Source organism: Cucurbita moschata, unplaced genomic scaffold, assembly GCF_002738365.1.
Source record: "Cucurbita moschata cultivar Rifu unplaced genomic scaffold, Cmos_1.0 Cmo_Scf00004, whole genome shotgun sequence".
NCBI classification, from domain to species: Eukaryota; Viridiplantae; Streptophyta; class Magnoliopsida; order Cucurbitales; family Cucurbitaceae; genus Cucurbita; species Cucurbita moschata.
Window position 1 is genome coordinate 6,411,302 of NW_019268520.1, and position 21,268 is coordinate 6,432,569.

General features: G+C 37.8%; 5 protein-coding genes and 1 long non-coding RNA gene across 13 annotated transcripts; 3 read left to right on the forward strand and 3 right to left on the reverse strand.

The window, feature by feature from the left end:
- Positions 1-520: 520 nt before the first annotated feature.
- Positions 521-4,229, forward strand: LOC111442403 (probable serine/threonine-protein kinase PBL7). Its single transcript, XM_023079798.1, has 5 exons — positions 521-888; positions 1,591-1,775; positions 2,011-2,200; positions 2,281-2,672; positions 3,572-4,229. The coding sequence occupies exons 1-5, from the start codon at positions 780-782 to the stop codon at positions 3,890-3,892; spliced, it is 1,197 nt and encodes a 398-aa protein (XP_022935566.1). The 5' UTR covers positions 521-779; the 3' UTR covers positions 3,893-4,229.
- Positions 4,230-4,814: 585 nt separating this feature from the next.
- LOC111441859 (protein MODIFIER OF SNC1 11-like) lies at positions 4,815-6,679 on the forward strand. 4 transcript variants are annotated; one of them, XR_002710240.1, is made up of 4 exons: positions 4,815-5,215; positions 5,533-5,610; positions 5,698-6,305; positions 6,396-6,679. XR_002710240.1 is itself a non-coding variant. In XM_023079020.1 (3 exons), exons 1-3 carry the CDS (start codon positions 4,890-4,892, stop codon positions 5,780-5,782), a joined length of 489 nt encoding a protein of 162 aa, XP_022934788.1. In that variant the 5' UTR covers positions 4,815-4,889; the 3' UTR covers positions 5,783-6,679. The 4 variants fall into 4 exon arrangements, 1 of the variants encoding a protein (XP_022934788.1); XR_002710239.1 differs by having other exon boundaries at positions 5,698-6,302; XR_002710241.1 differs by having other exon boundaries at positions 5,698-5,935.
- Positions 6,680-7,917: 1,238 nt separating this feature from the next.
- Positions 7,918-10,679, reverse strand: LOC111441860 (probable protein phosphatase 2C 38). 2 transcript variants are annotated; one of them, XM_023079022.1, is made up of 5 exons: positions 10,001-10,679; positions 9,371-9,657; positions 8,875-9,242; positions 8,526-8,762; positions 7,918-8,399 (listed from the first exon to the last, which is right to left on the reverse strand). In XM_023079022.1, exons 2-5 carry the CDS (start codon positions 9,648-9,650, stop codon positions 8,172-8,174), a joined length of 1,113 nt encoding a protein of 370 aa, XP_022934790.1. In that variant the 5' UTR covers positions 9,651-9,657; positions 10,001-10,679; the 3' UTR covers positions 7,918-8,171. The 2 variants fall into 2 exon arrangements, with proteins under 2 accessions (XP_022934790.1, XP_022934789.1); XM_023079021.1 differs by having other exon boundaries at positions 9,371-9,697.
- LOC111441861 lies at positions 10,106-12,350 on the forward strand. The gene is made up of 2 exons (XR_002710242.1): positions 10,106-10,194; positions 12,135-12,350. It is a non-coding gene; the product is annotated as an uncharacterized LOC111441861 (long non-coding RNA).
- Positions 12,351-13,447: 1,097 nt separating this feature from the next.
- LOC111441405 (pentatricopeptide repeat-containing protein At2g37310) lies at positions 13,448-17,511 on the reverse strand. Of its 4 annotated transcripts, XM_023078378.1 has the most exons (3): positions 14,688-17,511; positions 14,529-14,613; positions 13,448-13,795 (listed from the first exon to the last, which is right to left on the reverse strand). In XM_023078378.1, the coding sequence occupies exon 1, from the start codon at positions 17,366-17,368 to the stop codon at positions 15,458-15,460; it is 1,911 nt and encodes a 636-aa protein (XP_022934146.1). In that variant the 5' UTR covers positions 17,369-17,511; the 3' UTR covers positions 13,448-13,795; positions 14,529-14,613; positions 14,688-15,457. The 4 variants fall into 4 exon arrangements, with proteins under 4 accessions (XP_022934146.1, XP_022934148.1, XP_022934147.1 ...); XM_023078380.1 differs by lacking the exon at positions 13,448-13,795 and having other exon boundaries at positions 14,366-14,613; positions 15,359-17,511; XM_023078379.1 differs by lacking the exon at positions 13,448-13,795 and having other exon boundaries at positions 14,366-14,590.
- A 295-nt stretch (positions 17,512-17,806) lies between these two features.
- Positions 17,807-20,254, reverse strand: LOC111441522 (ABC transporter G family member 20-like). Its single transcript, XM_023078557.1, has 2 exons — positions 19,663-20,254; positions 17,807-19,589 (listed from the first exon to the last, which is right to left on the reverse strand). The coding sequence occupies exons 1-2, from the start codon at positions 20,078-20,080 to the stop codon at positions 17,824-17,826; spliced, it is 2,184 nt and encodes a 727-aa protein (XP_022934325.1). The 5' UTR covers positions 20,081-20,254; the 3' UTR covers positions 17,807-17,823.
- Positions 20,255-21,268: the final 1,014 nt, after the last annotated feature.

The following is a 21,268-nucleotide window of genomic DNA, read 5'->3' on the forward strand; positions in this document are numbered from 1 at the left end:
CACTTTTTATGAGAATATTTACTAAACTACCGCACCTAAATGATAGTTAAAATTAACTAATTATAGGCTTTATTTATGATCATTTACGTAATCAAATAAATTACAATAAATAGAGAGAAATAAATATAATATGGGTGTATGAGAATCTTAACACGTATTCTTGGTCAACTATTAAGAGCTTGGATCAGATATTTTTGCCTTTTCTTTTTCTAAATACATGCCACGTTTGTTGCAAAAGAAAAAAGAGAAATAAATAAATACATGCCACGTTGGCTGTCAAATGAAGGTTCTAAACAATATTTTAATTCAACGTGATCTCAACTACTCCGACAGAATGGAAATGACCCATACGACACGTCGGTGGGTGTAGATTAGCCCACCAAGGTCCAAAGCGGGCCCAATAAACTAAAATAGCCCAATGAAAAGAATTTGAGAATCAGATTAATACGACATCGTTTTGAACGTCCGAACTTCGGCCAATAACTAATTTTCTTGAAAGAAAAAAAAGAAGAAAATATGTTGGCGAGAGAGAGAGAGAGAGAGAGAGAGAGAGAGAGAGAGAGAGAAAGTAAACGGGAAAAGACAAACTGAACATTTCAAGGAGACAGCTGAAGGCCATTTCTGATTCATGTTCTTCGGAGCTTTCTAAACTGGTGGCTTTTATATTGGTTTTGGATTTGCAGAACTTTTGGATACTTTTAGGCCATCTGTTTTCCTCTTCTTGGTTGGATGCTGCTGTGGAAGTTCATCAAAGAGTGCGCAAGGAGATTGAATTAAGCATGATTTGGATTCCTTGTTCTGGAAATTCAAATAGGAAAGTCAGGTCCAAGAAATTAAAGAAGTTGGAATCTCAGAAGAGTCGAGTTGATCCAATCAAAGCTGCTTCAGGTACGTCTATCTCTTGCTCTATTCTTTGATTTAATCTGTTACTCCTTCGCTTAACTGTACTGTGGTCGTATTTGGAATCCACTTCGTTCGGATGGATTCGGTCGAGTTTTTTCATTTTTTCATTTCTTTCTTTGACTTTAGTTTCTGTAGAACTTGATTAGCGATGTAGTTAGTTACCTCATTGATTTTCAAACGAACTGCGTTTCTGTAGAGTATAAAATTAAACCAGGTTCATGTTTAGTAGAAATTGTTGGACGTCTGATTTACATTGAGAGATTTATGGTTGCCAAACGTCTCTATGGCGATCGTATCGACGATCCAGCTTGACGGTACTTCAATCAGACATCCGGTTTTCTAAATCTAGTTTGAATTTTTCTCTCATCGAAGCTGTATGCTAACTTCTTCAACATAATGGCGATTTCAAGACTCCAGTTTACAAATAGCAAAATACTAGTGCGCATTGATCCAGAATACACAATCGCATCCTGACATATTTACTGATTGTTAATTTGGAGTATATCATGTCCACGAGTTCCTTGATTTCTGTTATTCGCTATCAACTGATACTGAATTTCTTTTTATTCTGTCTGTAGATAAGTTTTTACAGGAGACTTTTGCGCTACTGCTATCATATGAATCAAGTCCAGTGGCTACTATAAATTTTTCGGAAATTTTTTGTCTGATCTGTTTTTCATTTTGCAGGGAAACTAAAGACAAGTTCCTCCTTCAGTGAAGCCTCGAAAGGTGGAGGATCTGATCCTATCAAGGCACAGATATTTTCATTCCGGGAGTTGGCAGCTGCTACCAGGAATTTTAGGGCAGACTGTCTTTTGGGCGAGGGAGGTTTTGGTAGAGTTTACAAAGGAAATTTGGAAAGCATCAATCAGGTTGGTCATATTTCTTATACCACGATGGTTTATTTGGTTGTATAATTATCATATATGTAATTATCATATATGTATGCCTGATCCCTTTCTTGTTGTGAATTTTGATTTAGTTTAATTTTTTCAGCTTATTATTTCACAGTTCAAAGGCTGCTCAAAGATTAATCCCTTTTAGTTTGTCATACTTCGAAAGGAAGTTGGACGCAGGACTTGAAATCACTCTTTTCATTCATTGTAGGTTGTGGCAATCAAACAACTTGACCGCAATGGGTTGCAAGGGAACAGAGAATTTCTCGTTGAAGTGTTGATGTTAAGCCTACTTCATCACCCAAATCTAGTTAATCTGATTGGTTATTGTGCTGATGGAGATCAAAGGCTTCTTATATATGAATATATGCGTCTAGGAGCTTTAGATGACCATTTACATGGTATAGAAATTTCTACATGCTCTGTATACTTTTACTGCATAGAAAATTCCCTGCTTACTCTTTGTTATCTTTTTCTGCAGACATTTCACCTGGTACAAAAGTACTAGATTGGAATACAAGAATGAAAATAGCTACTGGGGCAGCACGAGGGTTGGAATATTTGCACGACAAAGCGAGCCCGCCAGTTATTTATCGAGATTTAAAAAGTTCCAACATTCTGCTTGATAAAGGTTATCATCCCAAGCTGTCTGATTTTGGATTGGCCAAACTTGGGCCTGTTGGGGATAATACACATGTATCTACCAGAGTTATGGGCACTTACGGATATTGTGCTCCTGAATATGCAATGACTGGTCAGTTAACTCTCAAGTCTGATGTTTATAGCTTTGGTGTTGTCCTTCTAGAAATCATAACAGGCAGGAAAGCAATTGATGATTCAAGAGCAGCAGGGGAGCAAAATCTGGTTTCATGGGTAAGAGATCTAACGTTTTCCCATGTGTACATCACTTTTTGGCTTCAATGGTCTGATAATTCTAGGACTTAATGTTCTTCGTTTCTATGCAACTTCAGCGGTAACACTAGTAAAAATAATTTATCATCTTTCATATCTGGTAAAAGTTGTCCTAGGAGGTGAAAGGTACAAATAGGTTGGGTGTTTGATAGTCTCTATAGGTTACAACTTTTATCATTTTAGTCCCTTCTTTCTGTTTTGTTCAATTCACATGCTTCTATGAATGTAGCTATATAATCATCTATACTAATTATCCAGATAAATAATAAAAAGAGTTGACATGACAACACAAGAAAATTAATATGATATATGCCTGTATATTGCCTAAATTGAACTGATGCCATGTTAGCTACTATGGTACATCACATCAGTCTTTTAAATTAGGACATTTGTCTTGTATATGACTATATCATTAGGTGTAACGGCCAAAACTCATCGCTAGCCGATATTGTCCTATATGGGCTTCCTCTCAAGGTTTTTAAAACGCGTCTGCCAAGGAGAAGTTTCCATACCTTTCCTTTCGAGATTCCCCTCGAGGTTTTTAAAACGCATCTGCTAGAGAGATGTTTCCACACCATCCCTTTCGGGTTTCCCCTCAAGGTTTTTAAAACGCGTATGCTAGGAAGAGGTTTCCACACCTTTATAAAGAATGCTTCGTTCTCCTCCCCAACCGAAGTGGGATCTCACCTTAAGAACTATATCTATATATTTTTATTATTTAACATTATACCAATCAAATGTTGTTCAGCATGTGATTTCTTTTTCCTCTCTCTCGAAGCTTATCTTCTAATAGATTGGTACAGGAAACCTCGAGACTGGAAAGATATTTCTGATTTATTGTACAAATCCTTTTATTGCAGGCAAGACCATTATTTAAAGACCGTATGAGATTTGCGCAAATGGCAGATCCAATGCTTAGAGGCCAATACCCTTCAAGGGGTTTGTATCAGGCTCTTGCAGTTGCAGCAATGTGTGTTCAAGAGCAGCCAAATATGCGACCTGTGATCGCCGATGTTGTCACAGCTTTATCTTATCTAGCTTCCCAAAGATACGACCCGGGTTCGAACATACCCCACAGCTCTCCTGGATCTGCCAGTACTCCTCCAAGAACCAACAGAGATTCTGATAGGAAGCTTAATGGCGGTAGAAGATACGACAGGAATCCTACTAGACGACTATAATGAGGCTCATCTTCGCTCCCTAACGTTTGTCAGCCATACTGTTGGATATATTCTATGAGGACGAGTACGAGTACGAGTACGAGTACGAAAGGCGGTCGTTCAAAAAAGCTTGATTGAATGCACTTGAAGGTGCCTGATCGTCAATATTTACTCAAAAATCATCAAGTCATGCGCATTTCTATGCTCCATTTTGCGTTTGTTTATAGAATATAGATAGAGAGTATATATGGTTTTTGTAAGAAAAATGTGCAAGTTAAGGTGATTGTCATATATATGTATTTTACCCTTTGATATTAGTTGGGTATAATTACTTGAAAAGTGAACCGAATTTTTCTAAGTTGATGGGGGATATTTTGCCTTTTTTTTTTTTAAACTCATTCTAATCTCAAAATTTCTCAACAAAATTACTCCGAACAAATAAAAAGACACTCAAACTCATTACCTCTCAACTAGATATAGAAGCATTAATGTCATATAGAAGTATTAATGTCATAGATGAATCAAAATGATTCAGGTATAAAAAAGAGTGATGAACCAAATAAATTCTAATACAGCCTAGGAGAGGGAAATGTACTACCATTATTCATGAATCTAATAGATACAGGAACCTATTCTTTATGACAACTTACTATCGTTTATATCTTATATGATATTTGTATTTCTTAAATGAAGGGCTATATTTAATAATATATGGTAATTATGATGGTCACGACAAACAAATATTTGAATATTTGAAGCATATATTTTCAAGTGACTAAACATATCAATTTTATATTTATCAATCGAAAATGAAAAATACCGTTATTTCTCGGCCACAAAATACAAACCGCCAAAGAGAAAAGAAACGAACCGCCAAGATGGATCCCAAACCGCCAAACCGGTCAGGCGTTGAAAAATACAAGGATAACCCCAAAAAAATAAAACCGCGCATCGAAAAGCTCACCCTCTTTATATTAATGATTCTAAATTTCGCGCAGGTCCCGATCTTCCTTCTTCAATGGCGACTGATTTCACAGAAGAACTGAGCGAAAACAATCTTCCAGGACCGAAATCGGCCTTGCCGTTGAATTTAGGATCTGCAGCCGCTGGTAATGGCCAAGTAGATCAACACCAAAATCGCCGTTCATTTGCTGTCGGGCCTTCCCATTCCGTGACTCCCACCGCTACAAAGGAAGGCACTGAATCTCAACGTGCCGTTTTGGGGAGAACATCGGAGCATCATGCTTCTGTTTTTGATATCTTCAAGAAGATCCGTCGTGCGGAGCGGTTCGGGATTCCTGTACGTTTGTCGGAGGCAGAAAAGCGATTCTCTCGAGCTGAGAGGTGATTTTGCGGTTTAGCAGCATTGTTTATTTTTTCGTACGGATTTGTTGCGCGTTCGTATGTCTATGTTCCGAGGAATGTGGTGAGCTTAGAATTCTGTCTTTGAATTTGATGCCGTTTCCTGGATAGATAGTGAATTCTTCAACTGATTAATGCATTTATTCAAGAACAAGTATTCTGTATTCTCATTTTTCGAATTGGATGCAGAAGATAGTTCGGAACTTCTTCTTATTCATCCTTTTTTCTTTAGTTTTCTTTCTTGTGTCGTTCCGCAATTTTAAAGCTGCCATTTCGTTTGAGTACTGGAAACTTCGCAGGTTCGGCATTGATTCAGTATGTGGACCGGATGAAATGTTCAAAGCAGAAGAGCTGAAGAGAAAGGCCAGAGCGGAGAGGTTTTTCTCTCTGCTTTTTTAGTATCGTGTTAGAGAAGTTTGTATAATTCATCTTTCCTCAGTCCGACTATCTTTTATGTTCTTCAGATTTGAGCTCTTAACTTTGTCAATCGCTACTGACGAGGAGGCAAAGAAGAAAGCGCGGCTTGTCAGATTTTCCCCATTTTTGTAGAGTTCCCTTTTGGTTGAACAAGAAAGCTATATCAACAAGTCTTATGCACAGCCAAGCTCATTTAACCAATTGGACAAGCCGAGCTATTAACCATTTAGTTCATTATCCTGAACCCTTTCAATTTAAGGATGCGGCCATTACTTTGTATGAAATGTATAACATTGAACTCCATTAGATGTAGGTGTTTTAAATTTCTAGAACTGCACCCTCTTTATCAAATTGGAGGGTATACTTCCATCCAGTTTTCTACATGCCCATTTTTAAAAAAATTATCTACACTATTATTATCATCGTCCTTCCAGTGCTCAAGCAAGCCCTTTGAGTTCGATCCAAGTAAATGGCAAGGGGGATGTACCTGTTGGTTCCTTTTTAGTAGGCTAAGCAACTTGTTTGGTGAAGGCTTTAAATGGTCAATAGCTGCTGGTTCCTTTTTAGTAGGCTAAGCAACTGTTTTCTGGAAGTGTCACGATTTTATGGAAGGCAGAACAATGGCCTAAAAGAAGTTTTTCCATCTGCGTTGGTGGTCAACATACTTCTGACTTTTATCTTATAGACCTTATTCAACTTAATTAACATGGGAGAAGTTATCTAATTGATTCGTTCATCTTTGCAGGTTCAATGTAAGTTTCATGGGTGTTCCTGATTTGCTTTCTCCACATTTTGCACACTGAAATCCCGTTTCATAGCAGTATTTCTGTCACCCAGGTGCTTTTTCTTGAGTTGTTTGATAAGATGTGACGGCATAAGGCGGCTCTTAGCCATTATTTTCTAGCACCAAGTGTTTTCTTCTTTTGTTTGTATTGAGGATCTGTTAGAGGAAAAAACTAAAAAAAATTGTTGATTTACACAGGCGATGGATTGAATTCAGAGTCATCCTTAATTCTGATGATGTATTTATATCACCTTTTGTTTCTTCCACTATCACCTTAGCAACTGCTCTCATCAATTTTCTGCTCTGATCGTTATATTTCAAAATTTCAAATGGCAGGGGTATTTGGTCTTTAACTATAATTGAGCATAACAGATGAAGCTCTGAAGGGGTTTTGGATTTGCTTCAAGAACCTTGTGACTGCTTTTACTCTGTTTGATTTACCCATATTTGTCTCAATTATCTCACTTATAAGGGATCTAGAAAAATCTTCAATAGCCAGTCAGATAGTGTAACAAATGGCTTGCTCACCTTTCATGTAAAGGTTTGACTTTCACTATGTGTTTCAGGCTTGCTCTTCTTGAGGGACCGACATGAAGTTATGCTTATTGGTGGAGTGTATGATATTATTGGTCAGGTTCATACCCCTCCCACGCCCCCCCCCCCCCCCCCCNTCCGGTCCTGCAAATGCAGAAGTATCATCCGATCGCTGACGTTGCCTTGGAGCTACGGAAAGTGACGGCGGAGAAAAAGAGAAAGAAGAAGAATCGGGATGAGGAAGAGGAGGAGCAGAAAGGAGGCGATGAGGCGGCGGTAGTGGTGGTCGAGGACGACGGCGACGGCGATGGCGACGGTGATGTCGAAATGGAGGAAAAGAAGAACGAGATTAAGAAAATGAAGGAAGAGGAGGAAAATGACGGAAAGATTTGTTCGGATGAGAAGGAAATCGTCGAAGAGACAACGATCGAGATTAACGAAACCGATGGCGGAAGAAATGAAGCTCTTCTGGATCCAATCGAAGAGGAGGATTCAATTCGAAGCGAAATAACTGATTCAGGTAAGTTTCATTCTCTTTTCAATTTTTGATTTCTACAGATCTCTAAATTCCAACACCAAATCACTACAGTTCATGATCTACGAAATTTCTCGAAAATCACTGAAACTCTGCATCCTTCCACGAAATTTCTTGAAAATCTTGTTTGAATTGATGAACAGTGAAACCAAATTTCTGAATCAACAACAACAAAAATTAGGCAAAATTCCTTTCCACATTCACAGGATTCAAACAGAAACCAAAAATTTCCAGAGTCAGATCCACGATTTCGTCTTTTACAGAACGCCTTTTTCTTTCGTTCTTTCCCCCCCCCCCCCCCCCCCCCCCAAAAAAAAAAAAAAAAAAATCATTTTTTTATCCTTATTGTGCTATCAGCCATTTGTGATGCCTGCTAATCATATACCAACTCTCAAAAGAAGAGAATATTATGTGTTGATGGTAAAGAACGGGATAATGTTGATATTTCTGATGGAAAAACAAGATTTACAAAGATGAAGGACGTTGTTTGATTTTGTTACATCAAGAAACGATTTACGAACTTTGTACATTTGCATCCTGTCATCTTCTATTTTACTTGCTAATAGAAGATCTTACAAATTGATAGATCTTTCTAAGAAGCCTGAATTTTCTAGTTTTGTTTGTCAAGAAATTGAAAAGGGTATAAAGACATTAACAAAGTTTACCAGCTAGGAGTTTGCTGACGTAGGGAGACCTTCTCCTCCTCTGATTGACAAGGAACAAGGGGAGGGCCTGCCATTGATCAACTGAGGATCTAAGAACACAACTACAACAGAAATGTCATCATGGAAATGCCTTCGCACACCTCTATCTATCTTTTTCAGGTCGGAATATCTCATCTCTCTTTTTTTAGCTGCTTCTCGAAGTGCAGCCTTGATAAGTCTCCTTGCTATTCCCTGCAGTTTTTCACCAAGTGGAACCATAAATTTTAGCAAATTTTGATAAGGCATATGAAAGTGATGGCCATCAAAGCAATGTCATGGATCAACAAGATGGTGGATTATGAGAAGAAATATTCTTACATTTCGAGGATAGCTGTTGACGATGTCAACAGCCTTCTGGTTGCTAAGGTGCTCCCACAGACCATCAGAAGCAAATATGAGATATTGATCATCTGGGCGGAGTTTGTGTACCAGTATCGACGGTTCTGCACTGAGGATTGGTTTGTAAAATGGCTCAGGCAGTTGAAATTTAGGTGGCAGAGGAGGTCTGTTGAACTTTGCCTTTTTTAAATATGCATCACCTATGGATCTTGAAATCTGCAGGGGGCAAGTTTTTGAAGGTTCAGAACTGTAGAGGATTCCTAGATTGCTTCACTTAACAATCAACAGCTACCCTCTCAAACTTGAAGAGAATTTCCAGGAAAATTACCTGTATGATACCTTTAACACGCCACACATTGTGCTTTAGGACCACAATCTGAGGATCTTCTGGATGAAACATCCGTAGTTCATCTCTCACTGATTCGATGCTTGCATTGTGTTCTGTGGACAATTGAATGGCAATGACTTCTCTAGTGGCTCTCTCGGTTCTCCCAAGCACTGCTCGAGAATCGCCTGCGTTGGCAATATAAAGCTGTCCATTGCATATGATCCCTACCAAACAACATGATCCAGCAGATGCAATCTTGGGTTCATTAAGCCACTGTTTCTGGACAAGAGAGAGAAACTCCTCTTCTGTTGCTGCAAAAGCCTTCCTGATAGCGTTTTCAGATATGTTTTGGTGCAAAGATACATATCCTGCGCTTTGAAAAACCACAAAGAAACATCAAAAGCAGCTCGTGGGGACTTAATATTCCTGCAAATTTTGAGACCCAGAAAAAAAAAAATCAGACTGTACAATGTTTGCAATGAAGATGAAAACCAACTTTTGAGATTGCTGAAGAGATTGTCGTTGACAAACCGTGAAGCTTCGGTTCCGCCATGGCCGTCATAAACTCCAACAAAGGTCCCCTGCGGACCTGGGTTGGTCATACTCAAAGCCCCAGATTCAAGCTGGCTTTGATCTTCCACCACATTATTAGCTTGGATTACTGCCATGGAGAATTGCCCATAAACATGGTGCCCCAGATCCTTAGACCACAACAACCCATCAACTCGTCCGTTTGAATCACCATCATCGTGAGGCTTCCAGCATGGTTTAACCATTTTTTTTTCTAAAAGGCCAGTCAATGGACACAAAATTACTGGAGTTTCTGTTTCATATGTATCATCCAAATGAGCCAGCAATCAAAAAATTCATCATCCCAGATCAAGAACACGACCTAGACCCACTCTCAGCTCCAGGTTTTGTTTATACTCAATACTTTCAACCCCTATTCCTGAAACTACATCCACATCCCCCCCAATATATCCAGACACCATTAATATGAACAAAAAATTCAGATAAAGACCGGACAGGTATGGGCTAAAATAACTGCAAAATGTCCCTTGAGACAAGAAAGCAACAGTCTTAATACAAGTTCAGAGAATATGGAGGTGGTGCTGGTCCTGTGTACCTTGAATCTGGGATTTATGGGTTTGGCCCTTGCTTCTGTGTCATCTTCCAGGAACAGACTGAGCTGTAAAAGCACATAACTGTTAAGAAAGTGGCAGCGTTTGGTCTGAGATCAGAGTGATCAAAAGGGGAGAGTCAGCCGATTGAATCACTGAGGGTTTTTGGAAGCTTGCTTTTCCACAGAGGATCCACCGGGTTAGTTTCTCTTTCTTTCTCTGTTTCTCTTTTGTTTTGTTTTCTCTTTTTTCTTTCTATCGTATGCGATCTAGCATGGGGATAATAAAAACACACTAAACAAACTACAAATCTGACATTGTTGTCCCTCCCCAATCCCCAGTCTCCCTCCCTTCTCTGTTTTCTCTCTGCCTTTTACTCTTTTTCTGTATTTTTATAGACAAGTGGTGGGCTTTTTTTATGGGTTTGGGGCCTTCCGCCACTTCATGTCTGCACTGCAATTATAAAAAAGCTCCAACTGAAATTTATGAGCAAAACCCACCATTTCTAATCACCTTACCATCAGCCACAACCCACCATTTCAGGCAATTTTTCCTAATCTAAATCAGAAAAGCACCCCCCCTCCTCCTTTTTCTTACTGTAAAAACTACCTCCACATTTCTGATCTGCATTTGGAATTTCATTCCTTGTAAATCCAGCAATCTACTTTGCCTTGCCTTGTAGTAATTTCTATTCATTTTTTTAGGTAGACTTTTTTGAAGTGGGATTCAGCATTTGTGTCTTTCTCCTTTGGCATGGTAGAGAGATTAGACATTAATGAGCTGATCTAAGCCTCAATTAGCAAAATAAAGGAATTGTTTAAGTGAGCCTTTTGCCTCAATTAATAAAAGATTGAATAAAACTGCAAAGAAAAAAAATTCTGAAATTCTAAAAACTGTATCTCCATTACAAAGCAACAATAAAGTGGTTGTGAAATTAAATCTGAAATGGAATTGCATAGCTGTCAGCATGGCCAAGCAATTATGAAAGAGAGAGAAATAAGCTAAAAGGGAAAAGGATAAGAGTGGGGAATTATATTCTGTCAATTACAAAGCTCATAATTTGTCAATCAAAACTCATACTACAGATTCCAGTGTCGTTATCAACTACTTATAAATTTGGTTATTATCAAACAATTAACCTTTATGTAATTTACAATTTTTACTTAACCCCATTATTACAAATGTTATTACATTATTGTTTTATTAACATATTTAGATACATAGATACATGGATATGTTTGTCAATATAATTCATTTCTTTCCAATAGTGTGTCCTAACATAGAACAAATCTAAGGTTGAAGTTGGGGAGTTATAAAAGATTAAATTTAAACATTTTCCCATGCATCTGAGACCCATTGTTCTTATTTTTTTTAAATTTTCATACCAATTGACTGAAAAAACTAAATATAAAACAGCAATTAGTTGCAACTTCTAGGAAAATCTTGATTTCTTTTCAATCAAAAGTCTTGGGTGGCAACCAATAAGAAGAATTTTTTTGATGGTATAGGATAGGATGAGTTCACTGTTATTTATTATAGGGTTTCTTCAAATCCTACTTTGTAAGTTGTTAACCGACATAAATGAGTCTCTCTCTCACTCTAATTTTTTCCTTTATTTTATTTTATTTTATTTGTCTAATTTTCGCCTATTATTTTTTTAAAAAATGATTTCTTCACTATAAGTAAATATAGAAATTGACAGATGAGTTGACATAATTTCTTTTTTGAAAAAAGGGGAAAAGATAAATGTTGTTGGGGATGAAAGTTTTTTTTTTTATTCCTCCTTTATAAGGAAGTTGGCATAAAATTAGAACTTTTCTTTTTTCAGGTGATGGATTAATTATTCCTTAAATTTTTATGTCTTGTAAATATTATACCAAATCGATAATGCAGAATTTTCTGATCAATCAACAAACAAAATCTCATCAAAACCCAATTGTGAAATTTGTCTAAGATTTGGAAAAGCATTGCCATAGCTGTTTCAACAAAAAGGATGGGAAATTATTGGCTCTAAGGAAAAATCTTTTTTACCCTCTCTTTAAAGGATAAAAATAACGAATTTAAATGCATTTTCATTTATTTGGAAAGTATTTTTATTTGAATATTTTATTAACAAAAAGTCTAATTTTCTTTTGGAAGTGATGTGAACACTGCACCAACCAAAATGAGTGGTACATGCACAAGACCCTGTTTCTGAGATCAGCTTATAGATGTTCCCTAGCATTATGTCTGGATCTGATTGATCATATTGTCCTGTTAGACCCCCCCTCCCCTCCTTTTCCTTTTCTATTATGTAAATATTTAGCCTTTTGTACACGTCTTTCGTCGAGAAAATATGATCATACTTCCTTTTCTTACATTATAATAATATATTTTTTCAATTAGTAAACCTCACGTCATTTTTAAATGAATGCTAACATGACAGATAATAAATGAAAGAAGTATTCATACTCTTATAGTACTTAATATACTTTCATGAAAAGAGTTGTCATTCAAGATTGAACATTTTATTTAAATAATAATCTAGATTTCATTATTGAAGGGAAGTCTAAAGAGTTTGAGCAAAATTTAGAGTTAGATTTAGGTTTCTGTTTTTATATGTTTTTAAATAATATTAAAGTCAGTCTATATAATTAATTATATTTTAAAAAGAATCTTATTAGTTTTCCTTCAAATCAAGATATTACTATTATTATTTAACCAATTTAGATAAAATTAACTTCAAAGTTCAAACTAATAATAAAATCTAATTTTTAGATTTATTGAAAATGTAAGGATTAAACATAAAAAATTGAAAAAGAAAAATATTTTAACCTTTATATAACAATCTCGATTTAAATTAATATAAATTAGTTAATATAGGATGGTGTTGAGGTCTCATGTCTCAAAGGAAGCTTGGTTTTGGAGGCAATATGGGATGTTTCACCTTCTCTTTTAAAGCATTTAAAAAAATTTAAAAATTAAAAGAAAAAAAAAAAACAATTATGAGTTTGAATTTGACTACAAAGCTCTGGTCTACAGTTGTTTGGTGGATGTCTTGGTTTGAGCTCACAAGCACTCGTGTTGGTGCCCTCTTTTCTTGAAATCGAAAGCACGTGAATTCAATTAGATATTTAAAAGTATAAGAACATTTAAAATTTTTTAATCAAACAAAGTAATATATCCGTTTTGTTAGTTTTAATTTGGGTTGGGCCTGATGGGCTTTTCTATCAGGCCCATCTCCAAATCCACCACCATGACAAGAAGATAGCTGCTTCCTTTAGCATACTATTTAGGTTTCAATTTGGACATGGTCATTAGATAAACTCCTCTCTTTCTCTAATGATTATAAAAATAAGAGCACCAGCTACAATCCAAGAACACTAAATAAATGCTCCTAATAAAGATGGATATAAAAATAAAAATAAAAAAAATAGGGGAGAAGGAAATTATAATTTAATTAGCCAGAAGAAAGGGCCAAATCCAACCTGTTATTCACTTCCTTTTTCCATAAGCTGATAGTCATTGCCTTTTTTATCTGTGATACGCAACAAAACAAGCAGAGAAGAGTCAAGGGAAGCGTGGCCCATCCATGGCTCTTCCTTTTGTACCAACCAACCTAACACTCTTTCGTCAAAGCCGGTGGAATTCCACAAGATCCAATCATATTTCTACTCTCTCTCTCTCTCTCTTTCTCTCTCCCTGCAACCTCTTCTCCCCAATTTCCCAGCTTAGCTTTGTGTTATGGGCAAAAGTTTCATTTTGATGAGGGAAGTGTTACGTTCACGTGGTTAGACAGATCATTGCTCTTCCCATGTGTCCTAAATTTGAGATTTTGGAGATCTATTAATCTTTTTAAAGTTTAGTTGACACTATATATACCTATGGTCGTCTACAAGTCTGTAGGTGAGCTTAGGTGTACCGCAACTAATCTACAAAACAACTTTTGACCTTAGGTAGGATTTTTATTTTACTGTCTTGAGTAATTGGTGGCATAAGGGTTAACCTTGGGGTAGGGTTTTACCGTCTCAAGAAGGAGGTGAACATTAAGGAGCTTGAGCTTTTTCTTTCGGATCTTTTCTCACTTAGTTCTAAGGATCAATAGGCTACATATTTCTCTATTATGTTCGGTTCTAATCTAATTTGATTGCTACACAAGTGGTAGGGTGTGAAATATAGTTTACTACCTTGAAATGTTGACCCCTGATGTCCCTTTTTTCCTTTGATTGAATTTTACACCTCTCGAATCCAAAAATGCATGAATATCTATTCGTATCTGTTTGTATGTGTTCAGGTAGTTCAATTTATATAGATTTTTGTGACAAAAAGAAATGAAATTGAACACATGTAGGCTAAATGGTGAAACAGAGTATCAAGAGAAAAGTAACGAGTCAGAAGCAATGAAGTATACTAAGTAAAGGATTCAGTGAACAAGCTACTATTTAATATGAAATATTATTGTCAGCTATACTGAGCTAAATCACTACATTTATTTTATAAAGCTTCAAGGCAGTTGTACGAAAGAATTTAATATTAGCAATTTTCCTTTCATACCTGCAAGATGCAGCTTGAGGGAAGTTGAGTGGTTTCAACTGAAGGCATCGTGATTGAGATATCTGAAGCACGGAACACAACAGCACTGTTATGATCTCAAACAGTTAGATGAACTTACCGAAAATGGTAGAAAGAAAATCACAAACTCACGATTCTTACTTTTGAAAGTGAAAGTGTCACCCACCTCCGTTGAAAGAAATACTAAAGTGCCTTCCGAAATCACCTTACAATTATACAGAGCATAAAGTAATGCTTTTGTGGGGATTAACGATGCTTCGATCTGGGTCCATTTTCGGCATCCTTTGGGAATCCGAAATGAACGAAGCCTACAAGCTGCAGTGTTGTCTAGCTCTCAACTAACGACATATAACCATCTTCATCAGGCTACAAATCTATTAAGTTAAGTAACCATTCAACTCGCCGCCTACCTTTCTCTCATGTCAGAAATGTAATCTGGAACTCTTGAATCATATACTATTATGAACTAAATAATCCCTTATTACCCACCAGCAGAGCTAAATATCAAACTCCTTTTTCATTCGTAGTCGCATTCATGAATATATTTACCCCTTCCGGACGAATTCTAGCAGCCTTCAACATTATGCTTCTGTGAACCTATTGTCCCTACACAGATAGCTTGGCCTATAAATAGAGAAGGCAAGTTAATTGCCAGCAGAAAGAACAGCTTTGGTCAATGGAGAACCATTTTTCTGCAGCTAGTTTGCGCGGTTCTCAATTGGCTTGGTGAGATGAAATCAGATATAAGTCCACAACGTTTCAAGGAATGACTAATGCTATGGACTCTCCTGTCATGCAACAAGCTAGTTTATCTTCGAGGAGCGTGATTCAAGCAGAGGAATGGTACACAAATGTGCTTCATAGGTCGTCTTGTTATATGTTCCATGCTTCCTTGGATGATCACCCATGCGCTAAACACTGCCACAGTCGTCATCTATCTCATGTTGCTGAATGAGTCCTTCTTCTTTCATCAACCCAACCAATCCTTCCAACGTTCCATAAATCTCTGGAGTCCTGTCATTTGAAGTGTCTCTAGCTACAAAACTCTGCAACCCTTCCCTTGTTTCTATCCAGCTATTACCCGGGATCTTCTTCAATCCAACTTCCTTCATCAAATCCCTAACATTGTCAGCTTCTTTCCACCTTCCAAATTGTGAATATAAATTAGCCATGATGATGTAGTTACCAGTATTTTCAGGCTCAATATCAAGGAGACGATCGAAAACATACTTTCCAAGTTCAACATCACCAGCAACAGAAGCCCCATTGAGCAAAGCACCCCAAACTTTTGCAGTAGGTTCAATTGGCATTTTAGAAATAAATTCAACTGCATCAGAGAGCTTTCCTGCTCGACTAAGGACTCCAACCATGCAAGCATAATGCTCAACTAGTGGTTGAATCCCAAACTCTGGTAACAAGACATTAAATATCTTCCAGGCTTCATCTAACTCTCCTGAATGGGCACAGGCGACTAATACTGATGTAAAGGTTACAGGGTCAGGTCGAATGCCATTTGTCAGCATCTCATAAAAAAGACTAAGAGTCGCATTAGCATCTCCGTGCGCAGCATACGCTGAAATTATTGCAGTCCAAATGATTAGACTCCTACGTTTTAATTGGTCAAAAACTTGGCGTGCCCCCTGGAGGTAACCAGACTTAGCATAAGAATCAATGATGGCAGTAGCAACATAAATATTCCCATCGTAGGCGTTTCTAACAGCATAAGCATGAATTTCTTTCCCACCTTTCAGGGTTGAAAAGTGTGAGAAAATGGGAAGAACGCTCGCAAGTGTCACAGTATTTGGTCTGCAACCATGCAATTGCATTGCTCGAAATATATCTACAACTCCATCTTGTTGATTGTTCTGAACCAGACCAGAAATCACAGCATTCCATGTGCTCAATGCTGGCCTTTCCAGTTCTCGAAAAAGATCCATTGCTTGGTTAACAAAACCATGGACCATGTAGCCTGATATCATTGAGCCATAGGTGACCTCATCTTTCTCAGGCATTCCTTCGAACAACTCCCGTGCATAATCCAAGCTACCACACTTTGCATATAATCCAATAACAGCGTTGAATAGTGAAACATCCATTTCAATCCCGCTTTCATTGACGAATTTATGAACTTCCATCCCAAAAATTAGATCATTTGAATGAGCACAAGCTTGCAAAACACTGACTGCGGTTAATGCATTAGGCTTCGGCTCTCCTGAACCCAACATCGCTTTAAATAGTTCCTTGCAGTCTTCATAGAACCCACCCTGCGAGTACCCAGCCACCATCGCATTCCAAGACACTATATCTCTCTCAGGCGTTCTATCAAACATAATTCTCGCTAAAGCCAGCTCATCACACCTCGAGTAAAAAGTAATTAAAGCATTGACAACAAAAATATCAGATTCAAGCCCTCGTCGAAGAACGAAACAATGAACTTCCTTAGCCAAAATCGAATTAGTAAACAAAGACGCCAACGCTTTCAAAACACAAGTAACCGTAAACTTATCCGGCTTCACATCCGTCGAATTTACATTAACCAAAGACGAAAACAGCTTCAGCATATCAGCGTGCATATTGTGAAGAGTGTAGCTGATAAACAAAGCATTCCAAGAGAAAATGTTTTTGTGAGAAATGCTATCAAACACATTATAGGCATCTCTAAGGCTGCCGGATTTCGAGTATAAGGCAATGAGTTTCGATCCGAGGAAGTTATCCGGAGCGACTGATGATAAGACAAGACGAGCGTGAAGCTGCTTACCGAGGCGGAAGAATCGTTGATCGGTGCAGTGCTGGATAAGGCGGCCGTAAGCGCCGTAGTTCATCCCGTCGCTGCGGCGGATCAATTGTAGAGCGCCGTCAATATCGAAAAGATGAAGAGACCCAAAGCCGCTGGCGGGAACTGAGGCTTAAAGGTTTTTGGGCTTCGCATTCCTCGTTCATTTGTTCGCTTGGCCCGTTTAGGTAGATTTTACTTTTTTGCCCATCGTTATTTTATCTAATTAGAATAAAAATAAAAAAGTTAAATAACAAAAGTAATTAAATATTCACTCTGTTCGTCAAGTTATTATAATCCAAATTAAAATAATAATAATAATAATAATAATAAATCTATTTTTATTTTTGTCAGATATTGTCTACTTTAAAAATATAATTTTATTTTGTACTTCCTAAAACTTTCGTAGGATACAGAGAGTATTATTAAATTATAAATAGATTATAAAGTCGTGATTCTTCACTCCCTAAATACAGTTTTTAATTAATTTTTTTGGGTTAATTTTCAGTTTCTCTTGTTTTTACTACCAAACAAGAGCGCGAAATAAAACAGAATTCTGAAAAAGAATCCCCAAGCCATACTGATCCAAATACAGTTCCATTTGCTCAAATCCGTAATCCCCTGTTGCCTCAGTACGTCGGAGCCGGTAGTAACGCAGGTGGATCCGGTGATGTTGAACCCCAACGTCTTCCCCATGCTCTTCAGCAGCTCCACCTTCGCCGCCGCTGGCACCGTCGCGAGTGGCGTATTGTCGAACATCTGAACACCGCGGACGAAGCACTCTGCTGTCGCCTCAAACTCGTTTTGCAACACTGCTTCGTACGGATACTTCACCAGCGACATGTAGTGAAACCAGATCCAGTACGGCGGCATCCGGTCCCGGCTGAGGAAGAAGCCACTGAAGAGAAGAAAATACGCTAAAATGGCGACAACGACGGTGTAGCCTAACATTACATGAGAAACGACGCCGGAGAGAAATGTAACAAACGAACTCCCGGCCCAGAAGGCGGCGAGTACGGCGGCGAAGAAGAAAAGAAATCCAGAGAAGCCGCCGGCGAGACCAACGGCGAAGTACGTCGTTCCACTAAAGGCCAAAGAGAGGATAATCAACGACGGAATGGAGATTAATGAATGTGCGAGAACGTAAGAAGATCGACGGTAAGCGTTGTAGGCTGTTTCTCTCATAAAAATGTATCGTTCTTGAAGGAAAACAGGGATTGCCTCTGCACAGGTGTAGAAGGTTGTGGACATGGCGAAGGCGAAGAACCCTAACCGTTCTTTAACACCTTTAGGGGAATTATCCAGATGCCAAAACATGGTGGCTAAAATTACCCCGGTGATCAGAACCGCGCCCAATCTAATTCCAAATAGCTCTGGCATTCTCCTCGAATTCGTAATCGATCGTTTTGCTAGCACTAAAATCTCAGTCCACAAAGGATTTGAAAATTTCGAGAACGAAGAAGAACGATTCGAATCAATTGGGGCGCCCGAGACTAATTTCCCTCTCGAAATGCTTGCGCTAATGGCGTCTTTGAGACAGAGATGAAATCGATGAGAAGAATTGCGACGAATAGTTCTCTGACCTTTTAAGTGATTCTTGTTCTTCCACTGCCATGATTTGTTGTGTTCCACCATGGATCTGGTTCCACCAGCAGTTTCTTCCAGATCTCGAACCAAATCCAAGGCAAATTCCGTCCGATTTTCGTTCTCTGGAATCGGATGCCCAAAATCAGCCAAAAAATCTGACAACTCTGCCGGAGATCCGCTGTAAACGGTTTGCCCACGGGAAAGGAAGATCAATCGATCAAGCAACGAGAGGATTCGATAACTCGGTTGATGAATCGACGTTATCACAATGCTTCCGCTCTGTGCGATTCTCTGCAAGACTTTGACAACCATGAAAGCGCTGGTGGAATCGAGGCCCGAGGTAGGTTCATCGAGGAACAAAAGTATCGGATCGTGGATAATGTCGATTCCGATAGAGACACGACGTCGTTCTCCACCAGAGACGCCGCGGTGACCTTCATCGCCGATGACGGTATTCGCGGCGGTTGTTAGACCTAATTGATCGATTAATGCTTGAACTCTCGCTTTCTTCTTGGATTTTGAGAGTGAGCGAGGTAGCCGGAACTCCGCCGCGAACATGAGAGTCTCTTCCACTGTAAGCATCGGAAACAGAAGATCGTCTTGCATCACATAGGCGGAGATTACTTTCAGCAGCGCAGATTCCAAAACTTCGTCGTTTAATGTCACCGTCCCTCTCAATTTCTCTACTCAAAATAAGAACATATTTGTAAATTAAAATTAAAATTAAAATATAAGGATTTTTTTTTTAAATCTAACCTTTTGTAATCCGATCAGCGAGAGCGTCAATGAGCGTAGATTTCCCAGACCCACTAGCTCCAAGCACCGCCATAATTTCCCCTTCCCTCGCCTCTCCGGAGATATCATTAAGCAACAGCTTCACCCTTCCACCATTCTCTTCCGCCGTCAAATTCTCCGGCAACGACGAACCTCTCCGCCGAACTTTCACGCTGTAACTCAGATTCTGAAACGAAAGCTTGAAAGGATACAACACCGGGGGCGGCGCCAGATAACTGCACCCATAACTAACGTCGACGGTACGGTGATCTGGCGACTGTGCGTCTTCCACTCGCTTCAGGAGCTCGCCGAGAGTGGGTCGCCGGGCGAACTCTCTGAGCTCCGATTCGTTGGTGTAACTCCAACTCCTTGGGAAACTGTCGCCGCCGGTAGCAGCCATTTGGACGGCGGCGGCGGCGGCGGCGTCTTAGTTAGAGAAGGGAAGAGAATTTAGTAAGGAAAGGCATCAAAATTGAGGAATTTATGGTGAAGAGAAATTGTGGTGGTTGAATTGGAGTATCAAATCTCCAACGCCCGGAGAAAAGAATGAGAGAGGGGAGTTGCGGCAAGGTTTCCATTTTCTTACCAATGTCATTCATAAACCAACCCAACTTCCTCCTTACATATTTACATCTTCACGAAACCTTATCTATTTTTTAAACTTTAGGTTGAAATATTATCATGATTCTAAATATTTTTTGGTTTATTTAAAAAATTTGAGAGTATTTTTATAATTTTTTTTTCCGAGACAAAGTATGAAATTAAATAATATTTTTATTAATATATAATTTATTTTATCATTACAATGCAATTCAAAGTTACTATGTTTATAAACAGTCTCAAAATTAATTATTTTATCCTTTGTTGCTAAAAACATTTGAATTTTTTTGTTATAAGTTCTTAAAAATTTTGATTTTAAATTTTGAAAATGTGTTATAATGGTAAGTAAATAAAAATAAATTTAAATAACAAAAAAAGAAAAGACGAGACCTTGATATTTGCTATTCAAACAAGTTGAATATGAACACTATGACGAAACGAAAGGTTTGAACGTGTTTATAATATATTGTCAAATGCTTAAAACGATTTTTTTAACCACGTAAAAAGAACCATTCTTACCCGTACTAAGTATGATATTTTTTCATTAAGATGTATTCTCCACGCATTTATTTGTTAAATATTTTGGAAAACCCTACTCAGGTAATAAGTAATTGGTAAAGTTTAATTTATTAACATTAGGTGTGTAAGGTAACCCAACGGCCATTTTCGTCTCCTTCTTATTATTAAAATAAAATTAAGTTAAAAAAAGGTTTCATTCCCATTCTTTTTACAAAAACATTTCATTTTTTACTTTTTTCATAAATTATTAGAATAATGCTATTTTTATTTTTACTTTTACTTCCTTCAAGTAATAGAGATTTAAATTAAAATATTATTATAATATTCCTATTTTTAATAAATCTCTTCGTTTATGGTTAAATTTTAAACTTAATCTATAAAAAAATTAATTAAAAAAATTTTATTATTATTATTTAACAAGTTTAATAATAAAATTTAACTTCTTATTCAAACTATGTCCACGTGGCAC